At 55.9% G+C, this 19140-nt stretch overlaps 1 protein-coding gene across 1 annotated transcript; it reads left to right on the top strand.

The window, feature by feature from the left end:
• The first annotated feature begins 1178 nt into the window (after positions 1–1178).
• On the top strand, positions 1179–18516 carry LSM4 (LSM4 homolog, U6 small nuclear RNA and mRNA degradation associated). The gene is made up of 5 exons (XM_012443601.3): positions 1179–1255; positions 8751–8792; positions 12785–12883; positions 15582–15765; positions 17874–18516. The coding sequence occupies exons 1-5, from the start codon at positions 1253–1255 to the stop codon at positions 17963–17965; spliced, it is 420 nt and encodes a 139-aa protein (XP_012299024.1). The 5' UTR covers positions 1179–1252; the 3' UTR covers positions 17966–18516.
• Positions 18517–19140: the final 624 nt, after the last annotated feature.

Below are 19140 nucleotides of genomic sequence, written 5' to 3' on the forward strand. Positions count from 1 at the left end.
ATTCTGGTCTCCTGAACTGTGAGAAAATCATGTTCTGTTGTTTTAAACCTCTCAGTTTGCGGGCATTTGTTACAGCAGACCCCAGGAAACTAACAGTATTTGCCTATTTACTTTGTTTACCTTCTATCTCCCTGAGGGCCACGAATTTTGTGTTTTGTTCATTTCTGTGAACAGAAGCAGGCACAAAGTATATTGTTTTTTTTTTTTTTTAAGACGGTGTTTCACCATGTTGGTCTGGCTGGTCTTGAACTCCCAACCTCAGGTGATCCGCCCGCCTTGGCCTCCAAAGTGCTTGGATTACAGGCGTGAGCCACAGCGCCCGGCTATATATTGTTAAGTACTTAATATGTGCCAGACGCTGTTTTTGTTTTGAAACAGAGTTTCGCTTGTTGCTCAGGCTGGAGTGCAATGGCTCAATCCTCTGCCTCCTGGGTTCAAGCGATTCTCCGGCCTCAGCCTCCCGAGTAGCTGGGATTACAGGTATGTGCCACCACGCCGGCTAATTTTGTATTTTTAGTAGAGACGGGGCTTCTCCACGTTGGTCAGGTTGGTCTCGAACTCCTCCGTCTAGCTCGGTCTCCCAAAGTGCTGGGATTACAGGCGTGAGCCACCGCGCCCGATCGCCAGACGCTGTTTTAAGTGCTTTTTTACATAGTTTCACTCATTTCGTCCTCATAGCAAGCAATCTTTTGGAGCAGACACTACTATTATAACCCATTTTACAGGGAGCAAACTGAGGCTCCGAGGGGCGTGGTCAGGATTCCAACCTACTAAATTATGTTCCCTGGATAATTACAGAATTAGAAAACTATGAGTCCGAAGGGCGACCTCAGGGACGTCCCAATCACCATGAGGCCTCGATCTCTCTCGACTGCAAACGAAAGGCATTAACTGGCTTTGCCCACAGCGTGGAGCCCAGGAGACCGACGGCTTCACCTGCGCATGCGCTTACCCACAATGCACCCCACGCCAGGGCGCGTTGCTCCGCCCCCGTTTGCAGTAAAAGCCGCGACACTTTACGGCTCTCTTCCTCGTTCCTCCGGCGGGATCACGTCCCGCCCGCCCCTTTCGCCCAGTGGGCCCCGCCGTGCTCCGCGTGGATTGGTTGGCCGCCCTTGGAGCCCGGTCCTGACTGGTCCGCGTGTCTGCCACTTTCTTTCAGCCTAGTGGCGCGCGGCGCTGCGACGACCGCCGGGAGCGTGTGCAGCGGCGGTAGCGGAAGTGGCCGGCGAGCCCGGTCCCCGCCGGTACCATGGTGAGGGCAGGGCAACGGCGGGATCTCACCGGGAGGCGGAAGCCGCAGTCGTTGGGAGCTCTCCGGGCGGGCGCTGAGGGTTGGGTTGGCGCGAGGTGAACGTACAGTCCGAGCCTCGAGTCCCGTCCCCCGGCACGAGGCTGGGAAACTGAGGCCGGAGACTGCAGATGGCTCTAGGACGTCTGTGTCTGAGATTTAGGGTTGCACAGACTTGTATCCATAGTACAGCGGGCTCGCCTTATTTAGTTTTTCCCATTTTGCAGGTGGGGAAACTGAGGTCAAAAAAGGTGGGGGCCCGCCAAATGCAGCAGAGAGTTTTGGGGCAGGAAAGGGGCCCCGAGTACTTCGGTCCCGGTCTGACCTCCCAGATTGAAAATTAGAGTGCTGGGAAGTAGGGGGCCAGTCTGAGTTGTGAAACTTAGCTTTAGGAATTTCAGAGCTTTCAAGATGCATAAAATGCTAGCAGCACAGCCTCCTAGGCCTCTTGTTTTCTGGCTGAAAAGCAGTCCTGGTGCTGGGGTGTGGTCTTTCTCCTTGGGTCACATAGCATGTCATTCCAGGGGAAGGGGACATTTTGAGCCAGGGGTGGATGAAGTGCATCCTCCCAATACACAGAAGGAAAAACTGAGGCCCAGGTCTCTGCAGGGCCAGATGTTTGTGATTATGGAAGTTCTGGATCTGGGCCAGAAAGTGCCCGTGTCCTCAAATGTGCAGATCAGAAAACAAAGTCGGAGCTAGGAATTTCCTGGCCCATCAGCATCTGGCGCTTCTTTTTTTAGGGAGAGAAATCTAGGCCTTTGTTGGGGATGTGACTTCCAGACTCTGTGAGACGGTGGGAGGTTTAGTAACCAAGAGGGACCGTCAGGGGTGGCTGCATCAGAGCTGAGGATTAGTGAGAGAGTGCTCCCTAAATCCTGGGGTCAGTGTGTATCCACCCAATGGGTTCACCTGGCCTGCTCCTAGAGCCGATTTATCAAGACAGGGGAATTGCAATGGAGAAAGCAATTCACACAGAGCCAACTCTGCAGGAGACTGGAGTTTCACTCTTGTTGCCCAGGCTGGAGTGCAGTGGCACGATCTTGGCTCACTGCAACCTCTGCCTCCCAAGTTCAAGCTTTTCTCCTGCCTCAGCCTCCTGAGTAGCTGAGATTACAGGCGCCAGCCACACCATGTCCGGCTAATTTTTTTTTTTTTATTTTTAGTAGAGACAGGCTGGTCTGGAACTCCTGAACTCAGGTGATCCACCCACCTCAGCCTCCCAAAAGTTCTGGGATTACAGGGTGAGCCACTGTACCCGGCCTAGTGGATCCGATGATTTGGCAGGTAGGGGCTCAGGAAGTGGGGGATGCTGATTGGCTGGAGCTTCCTGAGGCTGGAGATGGAGTCCTGGGGAGGTTGAAGTGAGATTTTCTTGCTGTCTTCTGTTCCTGTGTGGGATTCTGTTCGTGGGTGGGATTGCGGGACTGGCTGAGCCAGATTACTCGTCTGGGTGATGTCAGCTGATCCATCCAGTACAGGGTCTGCAAAAATATCTCAAGCACTGATCTTAGATTTTATAATAGTGATGTTATCCCCAGGAGCAATTTGGGGAGGTTCAGACTCTTGAGCCAGAGGCTTTGTGACCCCTAAACGATAATTTCTAATGTTGCAGCTTGTTAGTCCTCCAAAGGCTGACTGGTCCCAGGCAAGAAGAGGGTGTTTTTGGGAAAGAGCTATTACCAATCTTGTCTCAGAGTCAAACTATAGACTAAATTTCTTCCCAAGGTTAGTTCGGCCTATGCCCAGGAAAGAGTAAGGACAGCTTAAAGGTTACAAGCAAGATGGAGTCGCTTAGGTCTGATCTCTTTTCGCTGTCATAATTTCCTCAGTTACAGTTTTTGCAAAGGTGGTTTCAAGTGCAACAGTTCAGAGAAGGGAGCCCGTCCCTCTCTGCTGTGTTCCTAGAGGGCAGAGTTGGAAGGATCCATCCTGTGATAAGTTTTGTGGAAGCAGGATCTTCATTTTCCTTCCCTCTGTATTCCCACTGTGTAGAACGATGCGTGGGCAAAGTATGAACTCATTCATTCAGCCCGTCCCCACCTTCTGAACATCCAGAGTCCCCAAGTCCTGGCTATCCAGGCGTTTCCTGGAGGAGTGGCCAAGAATGGACAAGGCGGGCCAGGTGAAGTGGCTCATGCCTCTAATCCCAGCACTTTGGGAGGCCGAGGTGGGTGGATCACCTGAGGTCGGGAGTTCGAGACCAGCCTGACCAACGTGGAGACACCCGGACACCCCGTTTCTACTAAAAATAGAAAATTAGCCGGGAGTGGTGGGATTACATGCCTGTAAGCTACTTCGCCTAGATTGTGCCATTGCACTCCAACCTGGGCAATAAGAGTGAAACTCCGTCTCAGGGGAAAAAAAAAAGAATGAACAAGGCATCACGGGATACACACTTCCAGTTTCCTGTGGTCAGGGCAGGGCTAGAAGGAGTGACCTGAGTTAGCAGCCGGGGAGGGCACTCCTGGAAAGCTTCCGGAATTAGGAGCCACTGGGTTTAGTCCTCATGGGTCTAAACCTGAGAACCAGACAACAGATGTTCTAAGAAAGCGCAGAGAAAGGAATTCTCTCTTCTGAATTTTCTTGTGATCTTCCCTGAGCCAGGTGATGGGGCCGCTCCCATCACACTTGGCACTTTTTTCTTTTTCTATTTCATTTTATTTATTTTCTGAGACAGTCTCGCTCTGTCGCCCAGGCTGAAGTGCAGTGGCACAATCTCGGCTCACTGCAACCTCCACCTCTCTGAGAGACTGATTCTCCTGCCTCAGCCTCCCAAGTAACTGAGATTACAGGCATGCACCACCACATCTGGATAATTTTTGTATTTTCAGTAGAGATGGGGTTTCACCACGTTGGCCAGGCTAGTCTTGAACCCCTGACCTCAGGTGATCTGCCTGCTTCCGCCTCCCAAAGTGTTGGGATTGCAGGTGTGAGCCACTGTGCTCTGCCAACTTTTTTTTTATTTTTATTTTTTGAGCTGAGATCTCGCTCTGTCGTCCAGGCTGGAGTGCAGTGGCACAAGCACTTCAGCCTCAACCCGCACTGGCTCAAGTGATCCTCCCACCTCAGCCTCCCAGAGTCCTGTGATTATAGCCGCAAGCCACTGTGCCCAGCCTCACTTGGCCCTTTGATGTATCTTCTTTTAAGTTTTTGAGGATCCACCCCATCCTCTGACCTCATTCTCCAACAGGGTTTGGAGGTGAAGATGGAGGAGGAATCAAAATGTGTGGTCATGGCTCCAGGCCACGGCAGCTGTGGAGGGCCTGGGAGTCAGGCAGCTCCGTGTCTGGAAGTTACTTGTCCCTATGGCACTCCTTCCCTTCCCTGTGGGGTAGGTCGAGTGTTCTGCCTGCCCCGTGTGCCTCCCTGGGTAGTATGTGCATTTCTCTTGTGTATTTATTCAGCAAATATTTACTGAGTCCCTTTCCTGTGCCTGGCCTTGTGCTTGGTGCTAGACAAAGTCCACACCCACTTTTGAGTGTTCCAGTCTAGCAAGGGACTCAGGTAATAAACAAGGTAATTAAAGACTGGCTGCATCCTATGATGGAAGTAAACACCCATGCTGCAGAGGGTGGCTATTAAGTGCCTGGCCGAAGGCATGACGTTTCAGCAGCCACAGGAAGGTCTAGGGAAGGTCACCTCAGGCAGAGGCAGCAGCAGGAGCAAAGGTCAGGTGGCAGGAATGGGTGTGGCAGCCGGTGTGGCAGAGCCTCTCAGGCCAGGCTCTGTAGCCACCCTGGGGAGCATTGTGATCAGGTCTGTGCCAACCTTATTTGTTTTGTTTTGTTTGAGACAGAGTCTCGCTCTGTCGCCAGGCTGGAGTGCAATGGCTCGATCTTGGCTCACTGCAGCCTCCGCCTCCTGGGTTCAAGTGATTCTCCTGCTTCAGCCTCTCGAGTAGCTGGGACTACAGGCGCGCACCACCACACCCAGCTAATTTTTGTATTTTTAGTAGAGACGGGGTTTCACCATGTTGGCCAGGATGGTCTTGATCTCTTGACCTCGTGATCCACCCACCTTGGCCTCCCCAAGTGCTGTGATTACAGGCAAGAGTCACGGTGCCCATCCACCAGCCCTATTTGTATCTTAGATGTTCTTTCTCCTGCTTTTTGGACAGGGGACTCGGGTGACAGCCAAGGAGGCTGTGGGTCCTTCCGGGCTGTTCTGTCAGTAGCTGGGACCAGGTGGTGGCCCGAGAGGGGCTGTCACTGGCATGGGAAGTGTGTCTACGGGCCACCTCCTGACAGGAGGGCATCTGCCTCTGTCCCTGGGCAGGTCCCTTCTGCTGTGGGCGCTGGCGCCTCTTCTGCAGAGTGAGAGGAGGGCCTTTAAGGGCTAGCCTGACCTCTGCCCCTTTCCCAGTGAGCCAGGAAAAAATCCCAGGTCTTGTATCTGTTGTGGACTGGAGAAAGAAAACAGGTTTGCCAAGGAAAACCCACAGCTTCTTCACAGTAAAGGGCCACCTGGGCATGGACCCCGTGTGCCAATCTGTGACTCTCATGTTTTCTCTGTGGCTGGTGCCACCCAGTCAGATGCACGCCCAGCCGCCCACAGCCCTCCTCCCTGCCTTTCCGAGCAGCTGCCCCAGGGCCACGTGGCCCCTTCTTCCCCCTTATCTGGCTCTTCCAGGAAGCCGATGCAGGAAGTGGGCTTGGGCCTGGCTTCCTGCTGGCACCAGCCTCCCCTGGGCTGCTCTTCTCAGGAAGGGGCTGTGGGATGTAGGATTCCCTCCCCAACCCCTTCCTTTCATGGGGGAGCCACCCTGCCAGGGTTGAAGGCCATTTCGGGCCTTCGTAGGGAGAGGCCTTCAAGTTCCCACCCCCTGGAGAAGCAGCCACCCTGCAGATCACGGTGATGGCTGGGGCGGGCCTCCCAGCAAAGGCTTCTGGGTCAGGGCCACCTGGAATTCCAGAGTCACCAGGACAGGGCAGGGTGAAGCCTCTGTCCCTTGAGGCACTGTCTTGTCATCAGGGCTCCTTGGTGCTGGGACCTTCCTTACAGAGGTACTAGAACAGACATGTTACAGGACCCCCCACCCAGGCACAGGCCCGAGGTAGCCCCCAGTGTACGGGTAATAGAAGTACTACGTATTTGACAAATAAAGACATTCAGTAATGATGGAAAAAACATCTCGAAACCAGGCGCGGTGGCGCATACCTCTAGTTCCAGTTACTTGGGAGCTTGAGATGGGAGGACTGCCTGAGGCCAAGAGTTCAAGGCCAGCCTGGGCAATATAGCAAAACCCTGTCGCCACAAAAAAAAAAAAAAAAAACCTTGAAAGTTCACCTTACCTGGTGACTTCCTGTTTTTGAAAACCCAGTTCACACTGGGTGCAGTGCCTCCTGCTGTTATCCAGCACTCGAGGAGGCCAAAGTGAGAGGATCACTTGAGGTCAGAACTTTAAGACCAACCTGGCCAACATAATGAAACCCTTAAAAAATACAAAAATTGCCGGGCATGGTGGCTCATGCCTGTAATCCCAGCACTTTAGGAGGCCAAGGCGGGCGGATCACAAGGTCAAGAGATCGAGACCATCCTGGCCCAGATGGTGAAACCCCGTCTCTACTAAAAACACAAAAATTAGCTGGGCGTGGTGGTGTGCGCCTGTAGTCCCAGCTACTCGGGAGGCTGAGGCAGGAGAATTGCTTGAACCCGGGAGGCGGAGGTTGCAGTGAGCCAAGATCGCGCCACTGCATTCCAGCCTGGCGCCTGGTGACAAAATAAGACTCTGTCTAAAAAAAAAAAAAAAATACAAAAATTAGACTGGGCGTGGTGGCTCAAGCCTGTAATCTCAGCACTTCGGGAGGCTGAGGCAGGTGGATCGCCTGAGGTCGGGAGTTCGACACCAGCCTGACCAACATGGAGAAACCCTGTCTGAACTAAAAACACAAAATTAGCCAGGCATGGCGGTGCATGCCTGTAATCCCAGCTACTCGGGAGGCTGAGGCAGGAGAATCGCTTGAACCAGGGAGACAGAGGTTACTGTGAGCCGAGATCAAGCCGTTGTATTCTAGCCTGGGCAACGAGAGGGAAGCTCCATCTCAAAGAAAAACAAAACTTAGCCGGACATGGTGGTGCACCCTTGTAATCTCAGTTCTTGGGAGGATGAGCCAGGAGGATCACTTGAACCTGGGAGGTGGAGGTTGCAGGGAGCCAAGATCACACCACTGCAGTCCAGCCTGGGCAGCAGGCTCGTCTCCCAGGCTCAAGCAATCCTCCTGCCTCAGCACCCTGGAGTAGCTGGGACTACAGGCGCACGCTAAGTTTTGTATTTTTAGAGCGAGACTGCATCTAAAAAAAATAAAAATAAAACCAGCTGAGATGTGGCCTTCTCAGAGGGGACCGACCCCTGCAATGGGGCATGGCAGTGTCCGTCTTGGGCTGGTTGGGGTTGCCCTGCAAGGCATGGGCTTGTGCTGCTTCAGACAGAAAGGGCCAGGCCAGCTGTGTTTCCTCCCAGCTCCATAGTACTGGGCAGGTTCCTCGGTCTCCAAGATGTGGTGTCCTCAACTCCATACTCACAGTAACCTCATCAACATGGATGCCTCTCAGAGATACCAGTTTGACCCTAAAATACAGGCAGCAGGCCAGGCGTGTGGTTCATGCCTCTAATGCCAGCACTGTGGGAGGCTGAGGCGAGTGGACCACCTGAGGCCAGGAGTTTGAGACTAGCTTGGCCAACATGGTAAAACCCTGCCTCTTCTAAAAATAGGAAAATTAGCTGGGTGTGGTCACACATGCCTGTAGTCCCAGCTGCTTGGGAGGCTGAGGCAGAAGAATTCCTTGAACCCAGGAGGTGGAGGTTGCAGTGAGCTGTGATCGTGCCACTACACTCCAGCCTGGGCAACAGAGCGAGACTCTGTTTAAAAAAAAAAAAAAAAAAAAATTGGCCAGGCACGGTGGCTCACACCTATAATCCCAGCACTGTGGGAGGCCGAGGTGGGCGGATCACCTGAGTTCAGGAGTTTGAGACCAGCCTGACCAACATGGAGAAACCCCGTCTCTACTAAAAATACGAAATAGCCAAGTGTGGTGGTGCATGCCTGTAATCCCAGCTACCCAGGAGGCTGAGGCAGGAGAATTGCTTGAACCCAGAACGCGGAGGTTGTGGTGAGCCGAGTTCGCGCCATCACACTCCAGCCTGGGCAACCAGAGCGAAACTTGGTCTCCAAAAAAAAAAAAAAAAAAAAATTGACCAGAGTGTTCAGCACCAAGAGCAGGTGGTGGCCACCTGTGGGAGGAGGGAGAGCGTGTGAGGCTTTTCTTCCTAATCCAAGAGGCAGGTGTGTGTTCTGCGCTGGGCAGAGTAAGGAGATGGCATTTCCAGCAGGGAGTGATTGACACGCACTCCTGTGCCCCCAGCACTGCACCATCCATGAGTTGTGGGGTGGACTCGAGACCAGAGCTCCCAGCGCTGGCCAAACAGACAAATCATGCAGCTTTATTTGCCTTTCAGCTTCCCTTGTCACTGCTGAAGACAGCTCAGAATCACCCCATGGTGAGTACTTGCTGGTCTGGGACAACCTGTTGGAGAGGGGGCCGGCCTCAGCACAGGAGCAGTGGCTGAGCAGACGGCTTCCTGCCTGTCCACCAGTACGGCAGCTCCTTCCCTTCTCTCTTCCCAGGCGTGTCCACACCCCTGTCTTTTCTGCTGCTTATAATAGTAATATATACATACTTATTAAAAACGTAATGGGCCAACTGCAGTGACTCACGCCTGTAATCCGAGCACTTTGGGACGCCGAGGCGGGCAGATCACAAAGACAAGAGATGGAAACCAGCCTGGCCAACATGGTGAAACCCCGTCTCTACTAAAAATACAAAAATTAGCCGGGCATGGTGGCGCACTCCTGTAATCCCAGTTATTCGGGAGGCTGCGGCAGGAGAATTGCTTGAACCCAGGAGGCGGAGGTTGCAGTGAGCTGAAATTGCACCACTGCATTCCAGCCTGGCCACAGAGCAAGACTCTGTCTCAAAAACACATGCGCGCGCGCGCACACACACACACACACACACACTCTTAAAATTTAGCCAGATGAGGTGCTATGTGCCTGTAGTCACAGCTACTCAGGAGGCTAGGCAAGAGGATCGATTGGTCCCAGGAGTTTGAGGCTGCAGTAGACTATGATCACACCACTGTGCTCCAGCCTGGGCGACAGAGTGAGACCTTGTCTCTAAAAAAGAAAAATAAATAATGAGGTGGAAGGATCGCTTGAGCCCAGGAGTCCAACCTGGGCAATATAGCAAGACCCTGTCTCTTAATAAAAAGAACATCAGGCTGGGCATAATGGCTCACACCTATAATTCCGTACTTTGAGAGACTGAGGCTAGAGGATGGCTTGAGCCCGGGGGTTTGGAGACCAGCCTGGGCAATATGGAGAAACCACATCTCTCCATAAAATATAAAAATTAGCTGAGTGTAGGGCCAGGTGCGGTGGCTCATGCCTGTAATCCCAGCACTTTGGGAGGCCGAGGCAGGTGGATCACCTGAGGTCAGGAGTTCGAGACCAGCCTGGCCAACGTGGTGAAACCCCGTCTCTACCAAAAATATAAAAATTAGTCAGGTGTGGTGGTGCGTGCCTGTATTCGCAGCTACTCAGGAGGCTAAGGCAGAAGAATCGCTTCCACCTGGGAGGCGGAGGTTGCAGTGAGCTGAGATCACACCGCTGCACTCCAGCCAGGGTGACAGAGCGAGACACTGTCTAAAAAAATAAAAGTTACCTGGGTGTAGTGGCGTGCACCTGTAGTCTCAGTTACTTGGAAGCCTGAGGCAGGAGGATCACCTGAGCCTGGGGTGTTTGAGGCTGCAGTGAGCCCAGAGCAAGCCTCTGCACTCCAGCCTGGGCGACAGTGAGACCCTGTCTCCAAGAAATGATGATAATAATAATTATATTATACACTTCAGTTAAAGTGCACAATTTAGTGGCATTTGGTACAGTCACAGCGTTGAGTATTCACTACCTCTGTCTAGGCCGGAACATTCCCATCTCCCCCAGAGGAGACCCTGTCCCCACAGCAGTCATTTCCCATTCCCCAGCCCCAGCCCCAGTCCCTGATGAGCATGAGGCAGCTGCCATCTCTGTGGGTGTGCCTATTCCAGGTATTTCCCATTCGTGTGAACGTAGCAGAGCCTGAGGCCTTTCAAGCCTGGCGGCTTCTGCCCAGCACCGTGTGTTTGAGGTTCATCCACCCTGTGGCCCGTCTTGGTGCCTCCTTCCTTATAGCCAGGCGATACTCTGAGGAGCAGACGTTGTTGATCTGTTTGGCTGCTGATAGGCATCTGGGCTCTTTCCCCTTTTTGGCTATTGCGAATAGCGTCACTGTGAATGTTCATGAACACTTTTTTTTTTTTTTAAGACAGTTTCGCTCTGTCACCAGGCTGGAGTGCAGTGGTGCAATCTCGGCTCACCGCAATTGAAGGCCATCCCGGGTTCAAGGGATTCTCCCCTGTCAGCCTCCTGAGTAGCTGGGATTACAGGCATGCACCACCACACCCAGCTAATTTTTTTTTTTGAGACAGAGTTTTGCTCTTGTTACCCAGGCTGGAGTGCAATGGCGCGAACTCGGCTCACCGCAACCTCTGCCTCCTGGGTTCAGGCAATTCTCCTGCCTCAGCCTCCTGAGTAGCTGGGATTACAGGCACGCACCACTATGCCCAGCTAATTTTTTGTATTTTTAGTAGAGACAGGGTTTCACCATGATGGCTAGGATGGTCTTGATGTCTTGACCTCGTGATCTGCCTGCCTCGGCCTCCCAAAGTGCTGGGATTACAGGCGTCAGCCACCGCGCCCAGCCCATGCACACATTTTTGTATGGTTACTGTGTTCATTTCTCTTGGGCAGATGCCCAAGTTGAATCGTTTAAAAATCTCAGCCTTGGTGGGAGGCTGAGGCGGGTGGATCACCTGAGGTCAGGAGTTCAAGACCAGCCTGGCCAACATGGTGAAACCCCCGTCTCTACTAAAAACATAAAAAATTAGCCGGGTGTGGTGGCAGGCACCTGCAATTCTACTTACTTGGGAGGCTGAGGCAGGAGAATCGTTTGAACCAGGGAGATGGAGGTGGCAGTGAGCTGAAATCACACCACTGAGTGCAGTGTTGTGCCATCCTGGCAACAAGAGTAAGATTCTGTCTCAAAAAAAAAAAAAAAAAAAAAAAAAAACCTCAGCCTTGGGCCGAGCACGTGGTGGCTCATGCTGGTAACCCCAGCACTCTGGGAGGCCAAGACAGGAGGATCACCTGAGCCCAGGAGTCTGGGACCAGTCTGGACAACAGTGAGACCCCCCACCACCACCCACCAAAAGAAAAAAAATTAACCACGCGTGGTAGTGCACACCTGTAATCTCAGCTACAGAGAAGCTGAGGTGAGAGAATGGCCTGAGCCCAGGCGGTCGAGGCTGCAGTGAGTTTGATCACAACACTGCACTCCTGCCTGGGCAACAGAGCAAGACTCTGTCTCAAAAAAGACTGAAACAATCTCAGACTTTTCCTAACAGCAGCATATCTTCAGAATGATGTGCTACTTACCTTTGTTCTCAAAACATATAAAAATAAATAAGTAATTATTGCAGTGAAAAGCAGCATTTCCAGAACACCAAAGCCCAGCTATCTGGTGACCACCCTGGGTCAGTGGCCACCGTTACTATCGTCTCACTCATTCCTTTAAATATTTCTCTGTTTCTTTCTTTTTTTTTTTTTTTTAAGACGGGGGTGGTTTCTCCATGTTGGTCAGGCTGGTCTTGAACTCCTGACCTCAGGTGATCTGCCCACCTTGGCCTCCAAAGTGCTTGGATTACAAGCGTGAGCCACCACGCCCGGCCTTCTCTGTTTCTTAGTTGTTGTTATTGTTTTGTTTTTTTTGAGACCGAGTCTTACTCTGTTGCTCAGGCCGGAGTGCAGTGACACAACCTCAGCTCATTGTAACCTCCACCTCTTGGGTTCAAACGATTCTTCTGCCTCAGGCTCCCGAATAGCTGGGACTACACGCACGTACCACCACACCTGGCAAATTTTTAGTAGAGACGGGGTTTGTCGCCGGGCGCGGTGGCTCAGGCCTGTAATCCCAGCACTTTGGGAGGCTGAGGCAGGCGGATCACCTGAGGTCAGGAGTTTGAGACCAGCCTGACCAATATGGTGAAACCCTGTCTTTAGAAAAAAAAAAAAGAGAGAGAGATGGGGTTTGTCCATGTTGGTCAGACTGGTCTCAAACTCCTGACCTCAGGTGATCCGCCCACCTCGGCCTCCCAAAGTTCTGGAATTACAGGCGTGAGCCACCAAACCTGGCCCAGTATCATTTTTAATTGCACAAAGGTTGGCATCATGAAAGAAGGCAGAGCCTGTCGCCTGTAAGGAAGGCCATTTGGGGGTCTGGGAGCCGTGGGCTGAGGCCCAGAGATGGTGGCCCGTCTCAAGAGGCAGAGATGTACCTCCTGGGGAGCCCGTGGCACAGGCTCCGGGGCCACAGCTGACCTCTGGCCTGTCTCTCTTCCAGTTGGTGGAGCTGAAAAATGGGGAGACATACAACGGGCACCTGGTGAGCTGCGACAACTGGATGAACATTAACCTGCGAGAGGTCATCTGCACGTCCAGGGTGGGTGCTGCACCCACCAGCGGGGGCTGGGGGTGGGGGCGGGGGTGCACACTCAGCATCCTCCCTCCTTGGGCCTCATGGGAGGAGTCAGTTGGGGAGGCCACCTAGGCCTGCTCATCCTGCAGGGGCCAGTGGGGCATAGGAGGGACAGGGCAGGGCGGGAGGCCCCGGCTCGCCCTGGACTTTGACCCTGTGGGAGGCTGCCCCCCTCACCTGGCCTTTCCTGCTGTGTATCTGTTGGCGCCACCCTGACCTGGAAGGACCTAGGCCTTGGGACTTTCTGTGGCTCAGGTCAGGGCAGCTACCTCCAGGGGAGGCCCGAGCCCCCCGGACTCTGCTGCCTTTAGTCCAGCCCGGATGTTGCCTAGACTCTATGGACCATGGTGGTGTGGCCGTGGGATGTATGGGATGCCCAGGCTACAGTGGGCAGGAGCAGCGCCACGGCAGGCCAGGAGCCGCCCTCCAGAGCCCGAGACTGCAAGTGCCTGGCTAGGAGCGCTGTGGAGCCGGCCGGGGCTGGAAGGTGGCTTCCTCTGGTGTCACAGGCCTTCTCGCCCCTGGGGTGACCCACAGAGCACTGAGGAGGAGGTCGGGGATGGCGCTGAAGGCAGCAGCTCCCTTGGCTTCCTCCCGCCAGCCTTCCCTGACACCATCTGACTTGTCTCCATGTGGGTGACAGCCCCCCATGGTATAGGGAGGAAACTGTTGGGGAGCTGGAAGCGCCTGCCTGAGGTGGCCTTGACAGGACCACAGGGCTTGAGGAGGGAGGTGCTCCTTCCTGAAGTGGCCTTGTCTTGCCCTGACCCCCATCCCCACCGGGACTGGGCCTCTCGTCAGCACTGGGTCGGTGAGGTGGGGGCAGGTGGTGGGGTCGCTGTGCAGCAGCGATAGAAGCTCCGGAAGCTGCTTGCTGGGTTTCGTGCCGCAGCATGTGGGAGGGTGTCTGGGTGGGTCCCGTCTGGCCGTGTCGGACGGTGCCTCGGTGCTTCCCGCCTGCTGCCAGTGGGGCTGTGTCTGCGTCGGGCGCTGGAATCATCGGGTGTGTCATGTGCATGAGCACATGCAGTTTTGTGGACACCTCCATGTCTTAGACATGAGAAGCCCATTCATTCAGAGGCTACGAGGTCTCCAGGGGTTGGGTCCAGCCTCTGCCACCAGCTTCCAGTGGACACGTGGCTTTCCCTGGGCAGCCTGCATCTGTGGCTGGGCGCTGGGAGGAGAGGTGACGGAAACTCACATCGTCCCTAAGTGGGCCCTCCGTCCCTCAGAGGCAGGCCGCCAGATGCAGAGACCCTGGGCTGAGACCTCAGGAGCGTTGCGGGCAGGAGGCAGGGGCCTCCCTGTAGTGAGCTCCGGCCCTGTCCAGGTTCCTGCACAAGGAAGCCTCTGGGCCCTGCTGGGGAGAGCTGGGTGCCGAGCTGCCTGCCCGGCCCAGAGCTCCTACAGAACCGTAGTGTTTCCGTCCCACGAGCCCTTGAGGAGTCCTGGAAGAGTGAGCACCCGAAAGGGTCTGTTCATCCCTGCCTGGCGCTGGGCCAGGCCAGACTCACTCAGGCTTGGAGGAGAGTGTCTGACGGGAGGACTTGGGGATTTGGGTAGGTGAAGCCTTTTTGGGGCCAGAGTTGGCCAGATGAGGAGAAGCGGGAACACCACATGCAAAGTTCTGGGGGCAGGCCCATGGCGGGTGTTCCAGAAACAGAAAGTTCCATTTGGAGGGAGCGTCGTCAAGGGCTGGGAGAGGACAGCTAGGGCGGGGCCCTCGATAGCCTTGCTGAGGCTCTTAGACCTTGCCCCCAGGCCAGAGGGGCCCTGAGTGGATTCCAAGCAGGAAGATACTGTGATCTGACTTCTACGGGCATCGGGGGAGAAGGCCATCCAGGTGTCCCGCATGGATCTGTCCAGGAACCTGGGCAGCGGGGCAGGGCTGGGGAACTGATACAGTAGGAGGGGCTCTGGCCCCTGCTGAGCCCTCGATATGTCCCAGTGGGGGCCTTGGGGCGGCATTGCAGCATGAGTCTGTGATTTTGCGAGGCCCCCATTTCTCCAGCCTCAGTTAGCTCTCCTGAAACTGGCATCGCTGGGAACTGCCCTTGAGCCACCCTAGCAGGAACCAGGTTCCCCATCCCCCACCCCACCCAGCCTGTAGCATGTCCCTGTTGGGAGATGCTTCTTGAATGAATGAATGAGTCAGGGCGCATAGAGAGGCTTCCAGAAGGGTGGTGGGCCGGGGCAGGAGGAGGAGTAGCTGGGCTTCAGCTGTGTTTGGTGCACAGGGAAGCCCCCACCTGCTCTGGGCTTTGGGTTGCAGGTAAAAAACCCCAACCCTGACCAGAGGGAGCCCAAGTCAGTCACTCCTGAGCCAGGCCCACGGGCAGAGGATAAGAGCCAGTCTTCCTTGTGGACCCACACTGGGGGCTGCGCCTACCACACCCACTCTTGCTCCTGGGTGAAGGATTGCCTGGGGTCAGAGGAGATCCTGCCTGGAGGCTGGACCCATTTCCATGCTGTGTCCCGGGACCGAGACTGTGCTGCTTCCTGGGGTGGTGCGCTGTGCAGGCTGGGTGGAACTGCGGCCTGTGTGGGGTGGATGCTGCCCCCGCCCTCTGCACCCAGCTCTGCAGGGCCTCCTGCAGATCTGAGACCCCACTCCCAGGACTGGGCCAGGTGGCCCAGTAATAACCCGCCCCCTTCTCTGCAGGACGGGGACAAGTTCTGGCGGATGCCCGAGTGCTACATCCGCGGCAGCACCATCAAGTACCTGCGCATCCCCGACGAGATCATCGACATGGTCAAGGAGGAGGTGGTGGCCAAGGGCCGCGGCCGCGGAGGCCTGCAGCAGCAGAAGCAGCAGAAGGGCCGCGGCATGGGCGGTGCCGGCCGAGGTGGGGCTCCCATCCCAGCGGACACACCTGGGGCGGGAGGGCGGCCACACGGGGCATTCCTCCTTCATTGGCCTTCTTGGCTGGTGCCTTCGAAGCACTGCCTTGGAGCCTCCCGACCCTCCCAGCCCTCCTCCTGGTCCTTGGCCGTGAGCCAAGGCCCAGCCGGAGGAGCCCCGAGACCCAGGACTCAGCCCTCCTCTCACTGCACCTCCCCCAGCCTCAGTTTCCCCTCTGCAGAGAGGGTCTGGCAGTGCCCACCTGTCCAGCCACTGGCAAGGATTTACTCGGGGCCCGGCGTGGGGCCCTTTCCCTGCCGTGGCTCTGTCCTAAGCCAAGGTTGCCCGCCCCCACCAGAGATGATGAATTGGGCATAAAATGCCATCTGTTAGGCCCAGGGGCCATCTGTAGCCCCTGCCCCTCCTCACCTCTCTCAAGCTCTGTGTTCTCGGGGGGCCTGGGCTTTGTTTCTTCCATCAGTGGGTACCGCCTGCATGCTGGGCTCAGGTGCCAGCCTGGGGGCTTGTGGCACAGGATGGCTGCCCCCAGAAGGCCCCAGGCACCAGCTTTGAGTGCAGACTCACTAAGTGGTCAGGAGTGAGCCCGAGGGAGGGGTGGGGGCAGTATTCCAGGTGAGGTGATTTGGGGGTCTCAAGGTGGGTGGGGCCTCTGGGGTCCCAGGCCTGGCTCCTACGCAGCACTTGGGGTCAAGGTTGTTGAGAGAGTAGGTTGGGTCCTACCTAGGGAAGTGAGGGGGCTTCCTCTGGCTGCTCTGCAGGAAGCCATGGGGCCATGGGTTGCAGACAGCAGCCTCACAGGGGCCCCCACCAGGCCGTGTGCCCTGGCACAGCTGGTCCTGCCTGGGAGAGGGGAGGTCGGTGGCCCTAGGCCATTGTTGGCCCCTGGGCCCTGTCCCCACAAGACCTGGTGGTCCCTAGCTGGTGAGAGCCACGACCTCTTGGATCCTCTGAATCTGGACTGCTGACCCCGCCTTCACGGGGTTCAGGTCTGCAGAGATGGTGATTCCAGCTCCTGAGGATGTCAGTCCTCCGGTCCCCAGACCTCCCCGGCCCGGGGCTGAGCCTCCGCTGGGGCTCTTGGAGGCCGGAGCTGTGCTGCCCGCAGCGCTGGCCTCTGGCACCCGGCACATGGGCCTCCTGCTGGCGTTGACTCTCCTGCTGTTCGAAGCTCCAGCTTTGATTTCCTCAAGCGTTAGTCAGTCCAGCTAGAAAGTTCTCCGAAATGGCTCCCTAGACGGGGGTCACAGCTGGGATCCCTGAGGGAGAGGGAGAGGGAGAAGGAGGGCTCAGTGTTGGGTCCCTGCCCACCCAGCCTGCTGCACTCAGGCCTGGCCTGTGGTGGGGGTGGCATTGGGGGCACTGGGCACACGGAGGGTGTGGGGACAGGTCCCCTGCCTGCAGCCTGCTCAGGGTTACTGTAGGTGCTGCCGCAGTGTCCACTCAGTGAGTCCCTGCGCGGGGCCCTCATCTCCCGGGACACCCCCCACATACCTCCCCAGCGGCTGTGTGTTTCCACCTCAGGGGCCTCATGGAAAATGTCATTTGGTCTCATAGTCTCCTGTCCCTGTGGCCTCGGGCCTGCTGAGGAGTCCCCTCCCCTTCCCTGTGCCTGGGGCTGGATACATAATAACCCCTCTTCCTGTTTTCCTCCTGGCAGGTGGATGAGGGGCCGTGGGTGGTTCTGGAGCATGGGAGGCCCCCCATGATGCAGCCCCTAGCCTAGCCTACTGCCCTGGTCTCTGCTCCACCCCTCTCCCACCTCCCCCTCCTCCAGGAAGCCCTTCTGGCTTTGTCCTTTAGAAAGCCTGTCCCAACTCCGCTGTGTGATTTAGTGCCCTGTGTCACCTGTCCCCACCCTGCAGCCCTGGGGGACTGAGTCTAGTCCCATAATGAGGATGCCCTGGAGTGCCTGCCTTGCTCAAATGCTCTGCCCCGAAGGGCAGATCGGAGACACCCTCAGTCTCCACGTCACACAGGAGGAAGCTGAGGCTGGAGACCTAGGTGACCTGGCCTAGCGTTTCGATGTGTTGGGATCCCGTCAAAGGTCCCACCCATCTGGCTCAGCTGCAGCCCCCTCTCTCTGTCCCACAGGTGTGTTTGGTGGCCGGGGCCGAGGCGGGATCCCAGGCACAGGCAGAGGCCAGCCGGAGAAGAAGCCGGGCAGACAGGCGGGCAAACAGTGAGTGCCCACCCAGACCGGCCGCTGCGCCCTCCCGCCAGGACCGCGGTTCCACTCCACAGATGGACGGATCTGCTCAGAAAGGAAGAAGCGGGCCTCAGGGAGAATCCCCCTCGCATTTTGTGACTCTCCCTTTTAGGCGAAGCCCCTTTTTGTTGCTAAAGCCAGCAGTTCTCTGGTTGGAAATGTTTGGTGTTTTTGGTTTTGTGAAGTGGCCGTCCAGAGCTGGCTGGATTCCTGGAAGATTCTTTGTTGAAAGCATCCTTCAAGCCTCGCTCTGGTTCTCAGGGCGGCATTTTCCAGAGTGGTTTGTTTTGCGTTTCTCGGAGCCTCTCGGAGCAGCGAACAGACGGGAAATTTTTATTTTAAGCTGTTGACGCTGGGATTGACAGCCTGGAGAGTTTCCTTGAGCGCGGCCCCAAAATTGCCTTTCAAAACAAACCCGGGGATGGACGAATGCTTTAGAGCCCGTGCAGGGGACGCTGACGGGCCCTGGCCCTTCGCTTCCTCTCTCTTGTGTTACAAAAATAAAAATAAACAAAACTACACACTTCACATCCAACGTTCCTTTTGAGCCTCTGGGCGCACCTAGCAGGTCTCCCGCCCTCTGTCCATGGCTGGGCTCTCAGGAAATCGCCAGCCCAGTAAGGGAAGCTTCCTTTTAAAGGTTCCCACCAGGCGTCAGCATCACAGCGGGGCACTGAAGGACATCAGTACCCGCATCTGGATAGTGGGGGCTCCTGAGGGTCCCCGGTAACCCCTTCCCCTCTGTGGAGATATTAATGCTGGGGGTGGGTGTGGGGAGGGAAGTGCTGGGCAGGGGCCACCTGTGGTCCCCATCACCCCCTCCCGGGTGGCCTGGGCTCCATCATCTGTCCACGGTGGCGTTCACGCAGAGAAGACTGGGGACAGGAATGCGCGTGGAAGAGTCACGAGGCTGCTGCCCCCTTTCTGAGCCAGGCCGGGCTTGTCAGGGGTGCCCTGAGATGCTGAGTCAGCACTTTGGGGAAAAGCTCCTGGTAGCATCTGCGGAGAGGGAAGCAGCCACAGGGAAGCCCAGAGGCACACAGCAGCCCGGCCCCGCAGGTCAGTGGGTGACGGCTTCTTGAGTCTTCAGAGTTATTTGCCATCGGACAGATTATGCATTTACAATTTCCTAGCCTGGCACCCGGGGTACTC

This window comes from Aotus nancymaae, unplaced genomic scaffold, assembly GCF_030222135.1.
Source record: "Aotus nancymaae isolate 86718 unplaced genomic scaffold, 86718_ANA_hifiasm-v0.15.2.pri h1tg000028l, whole genome shotgun sequence".
NCBI classification, from domain to species: domain Eukaryota; kingdom Metazoa; phylum Chordata; class Mammalia; order Primates; family Aotidae; genus Aotus; species Aotus nancymaae.

What these genes read in the sequence shown, in the direction of transcription:
- LSM4 (XM_012443601.3), top strand. An exon ending in CAGCTCAGAATCACCCCATG is followed by an intron (nt 8,793 to 12,784) that starts GTGAGTACTTGC and finishes TCTCTCTTCCAG; the next exon opens with TTGGTGGAGCTGAAAAATGG. An exon ending in AGGTCATCTGCACGTCCAGG is followed by an intron (nt 12,884 to 15,581) that starts GTGGGTGCTGCA and finishes CCTTCTCTGCAG; the next exon opens with GACGGGGACAAGTTCTGGCG.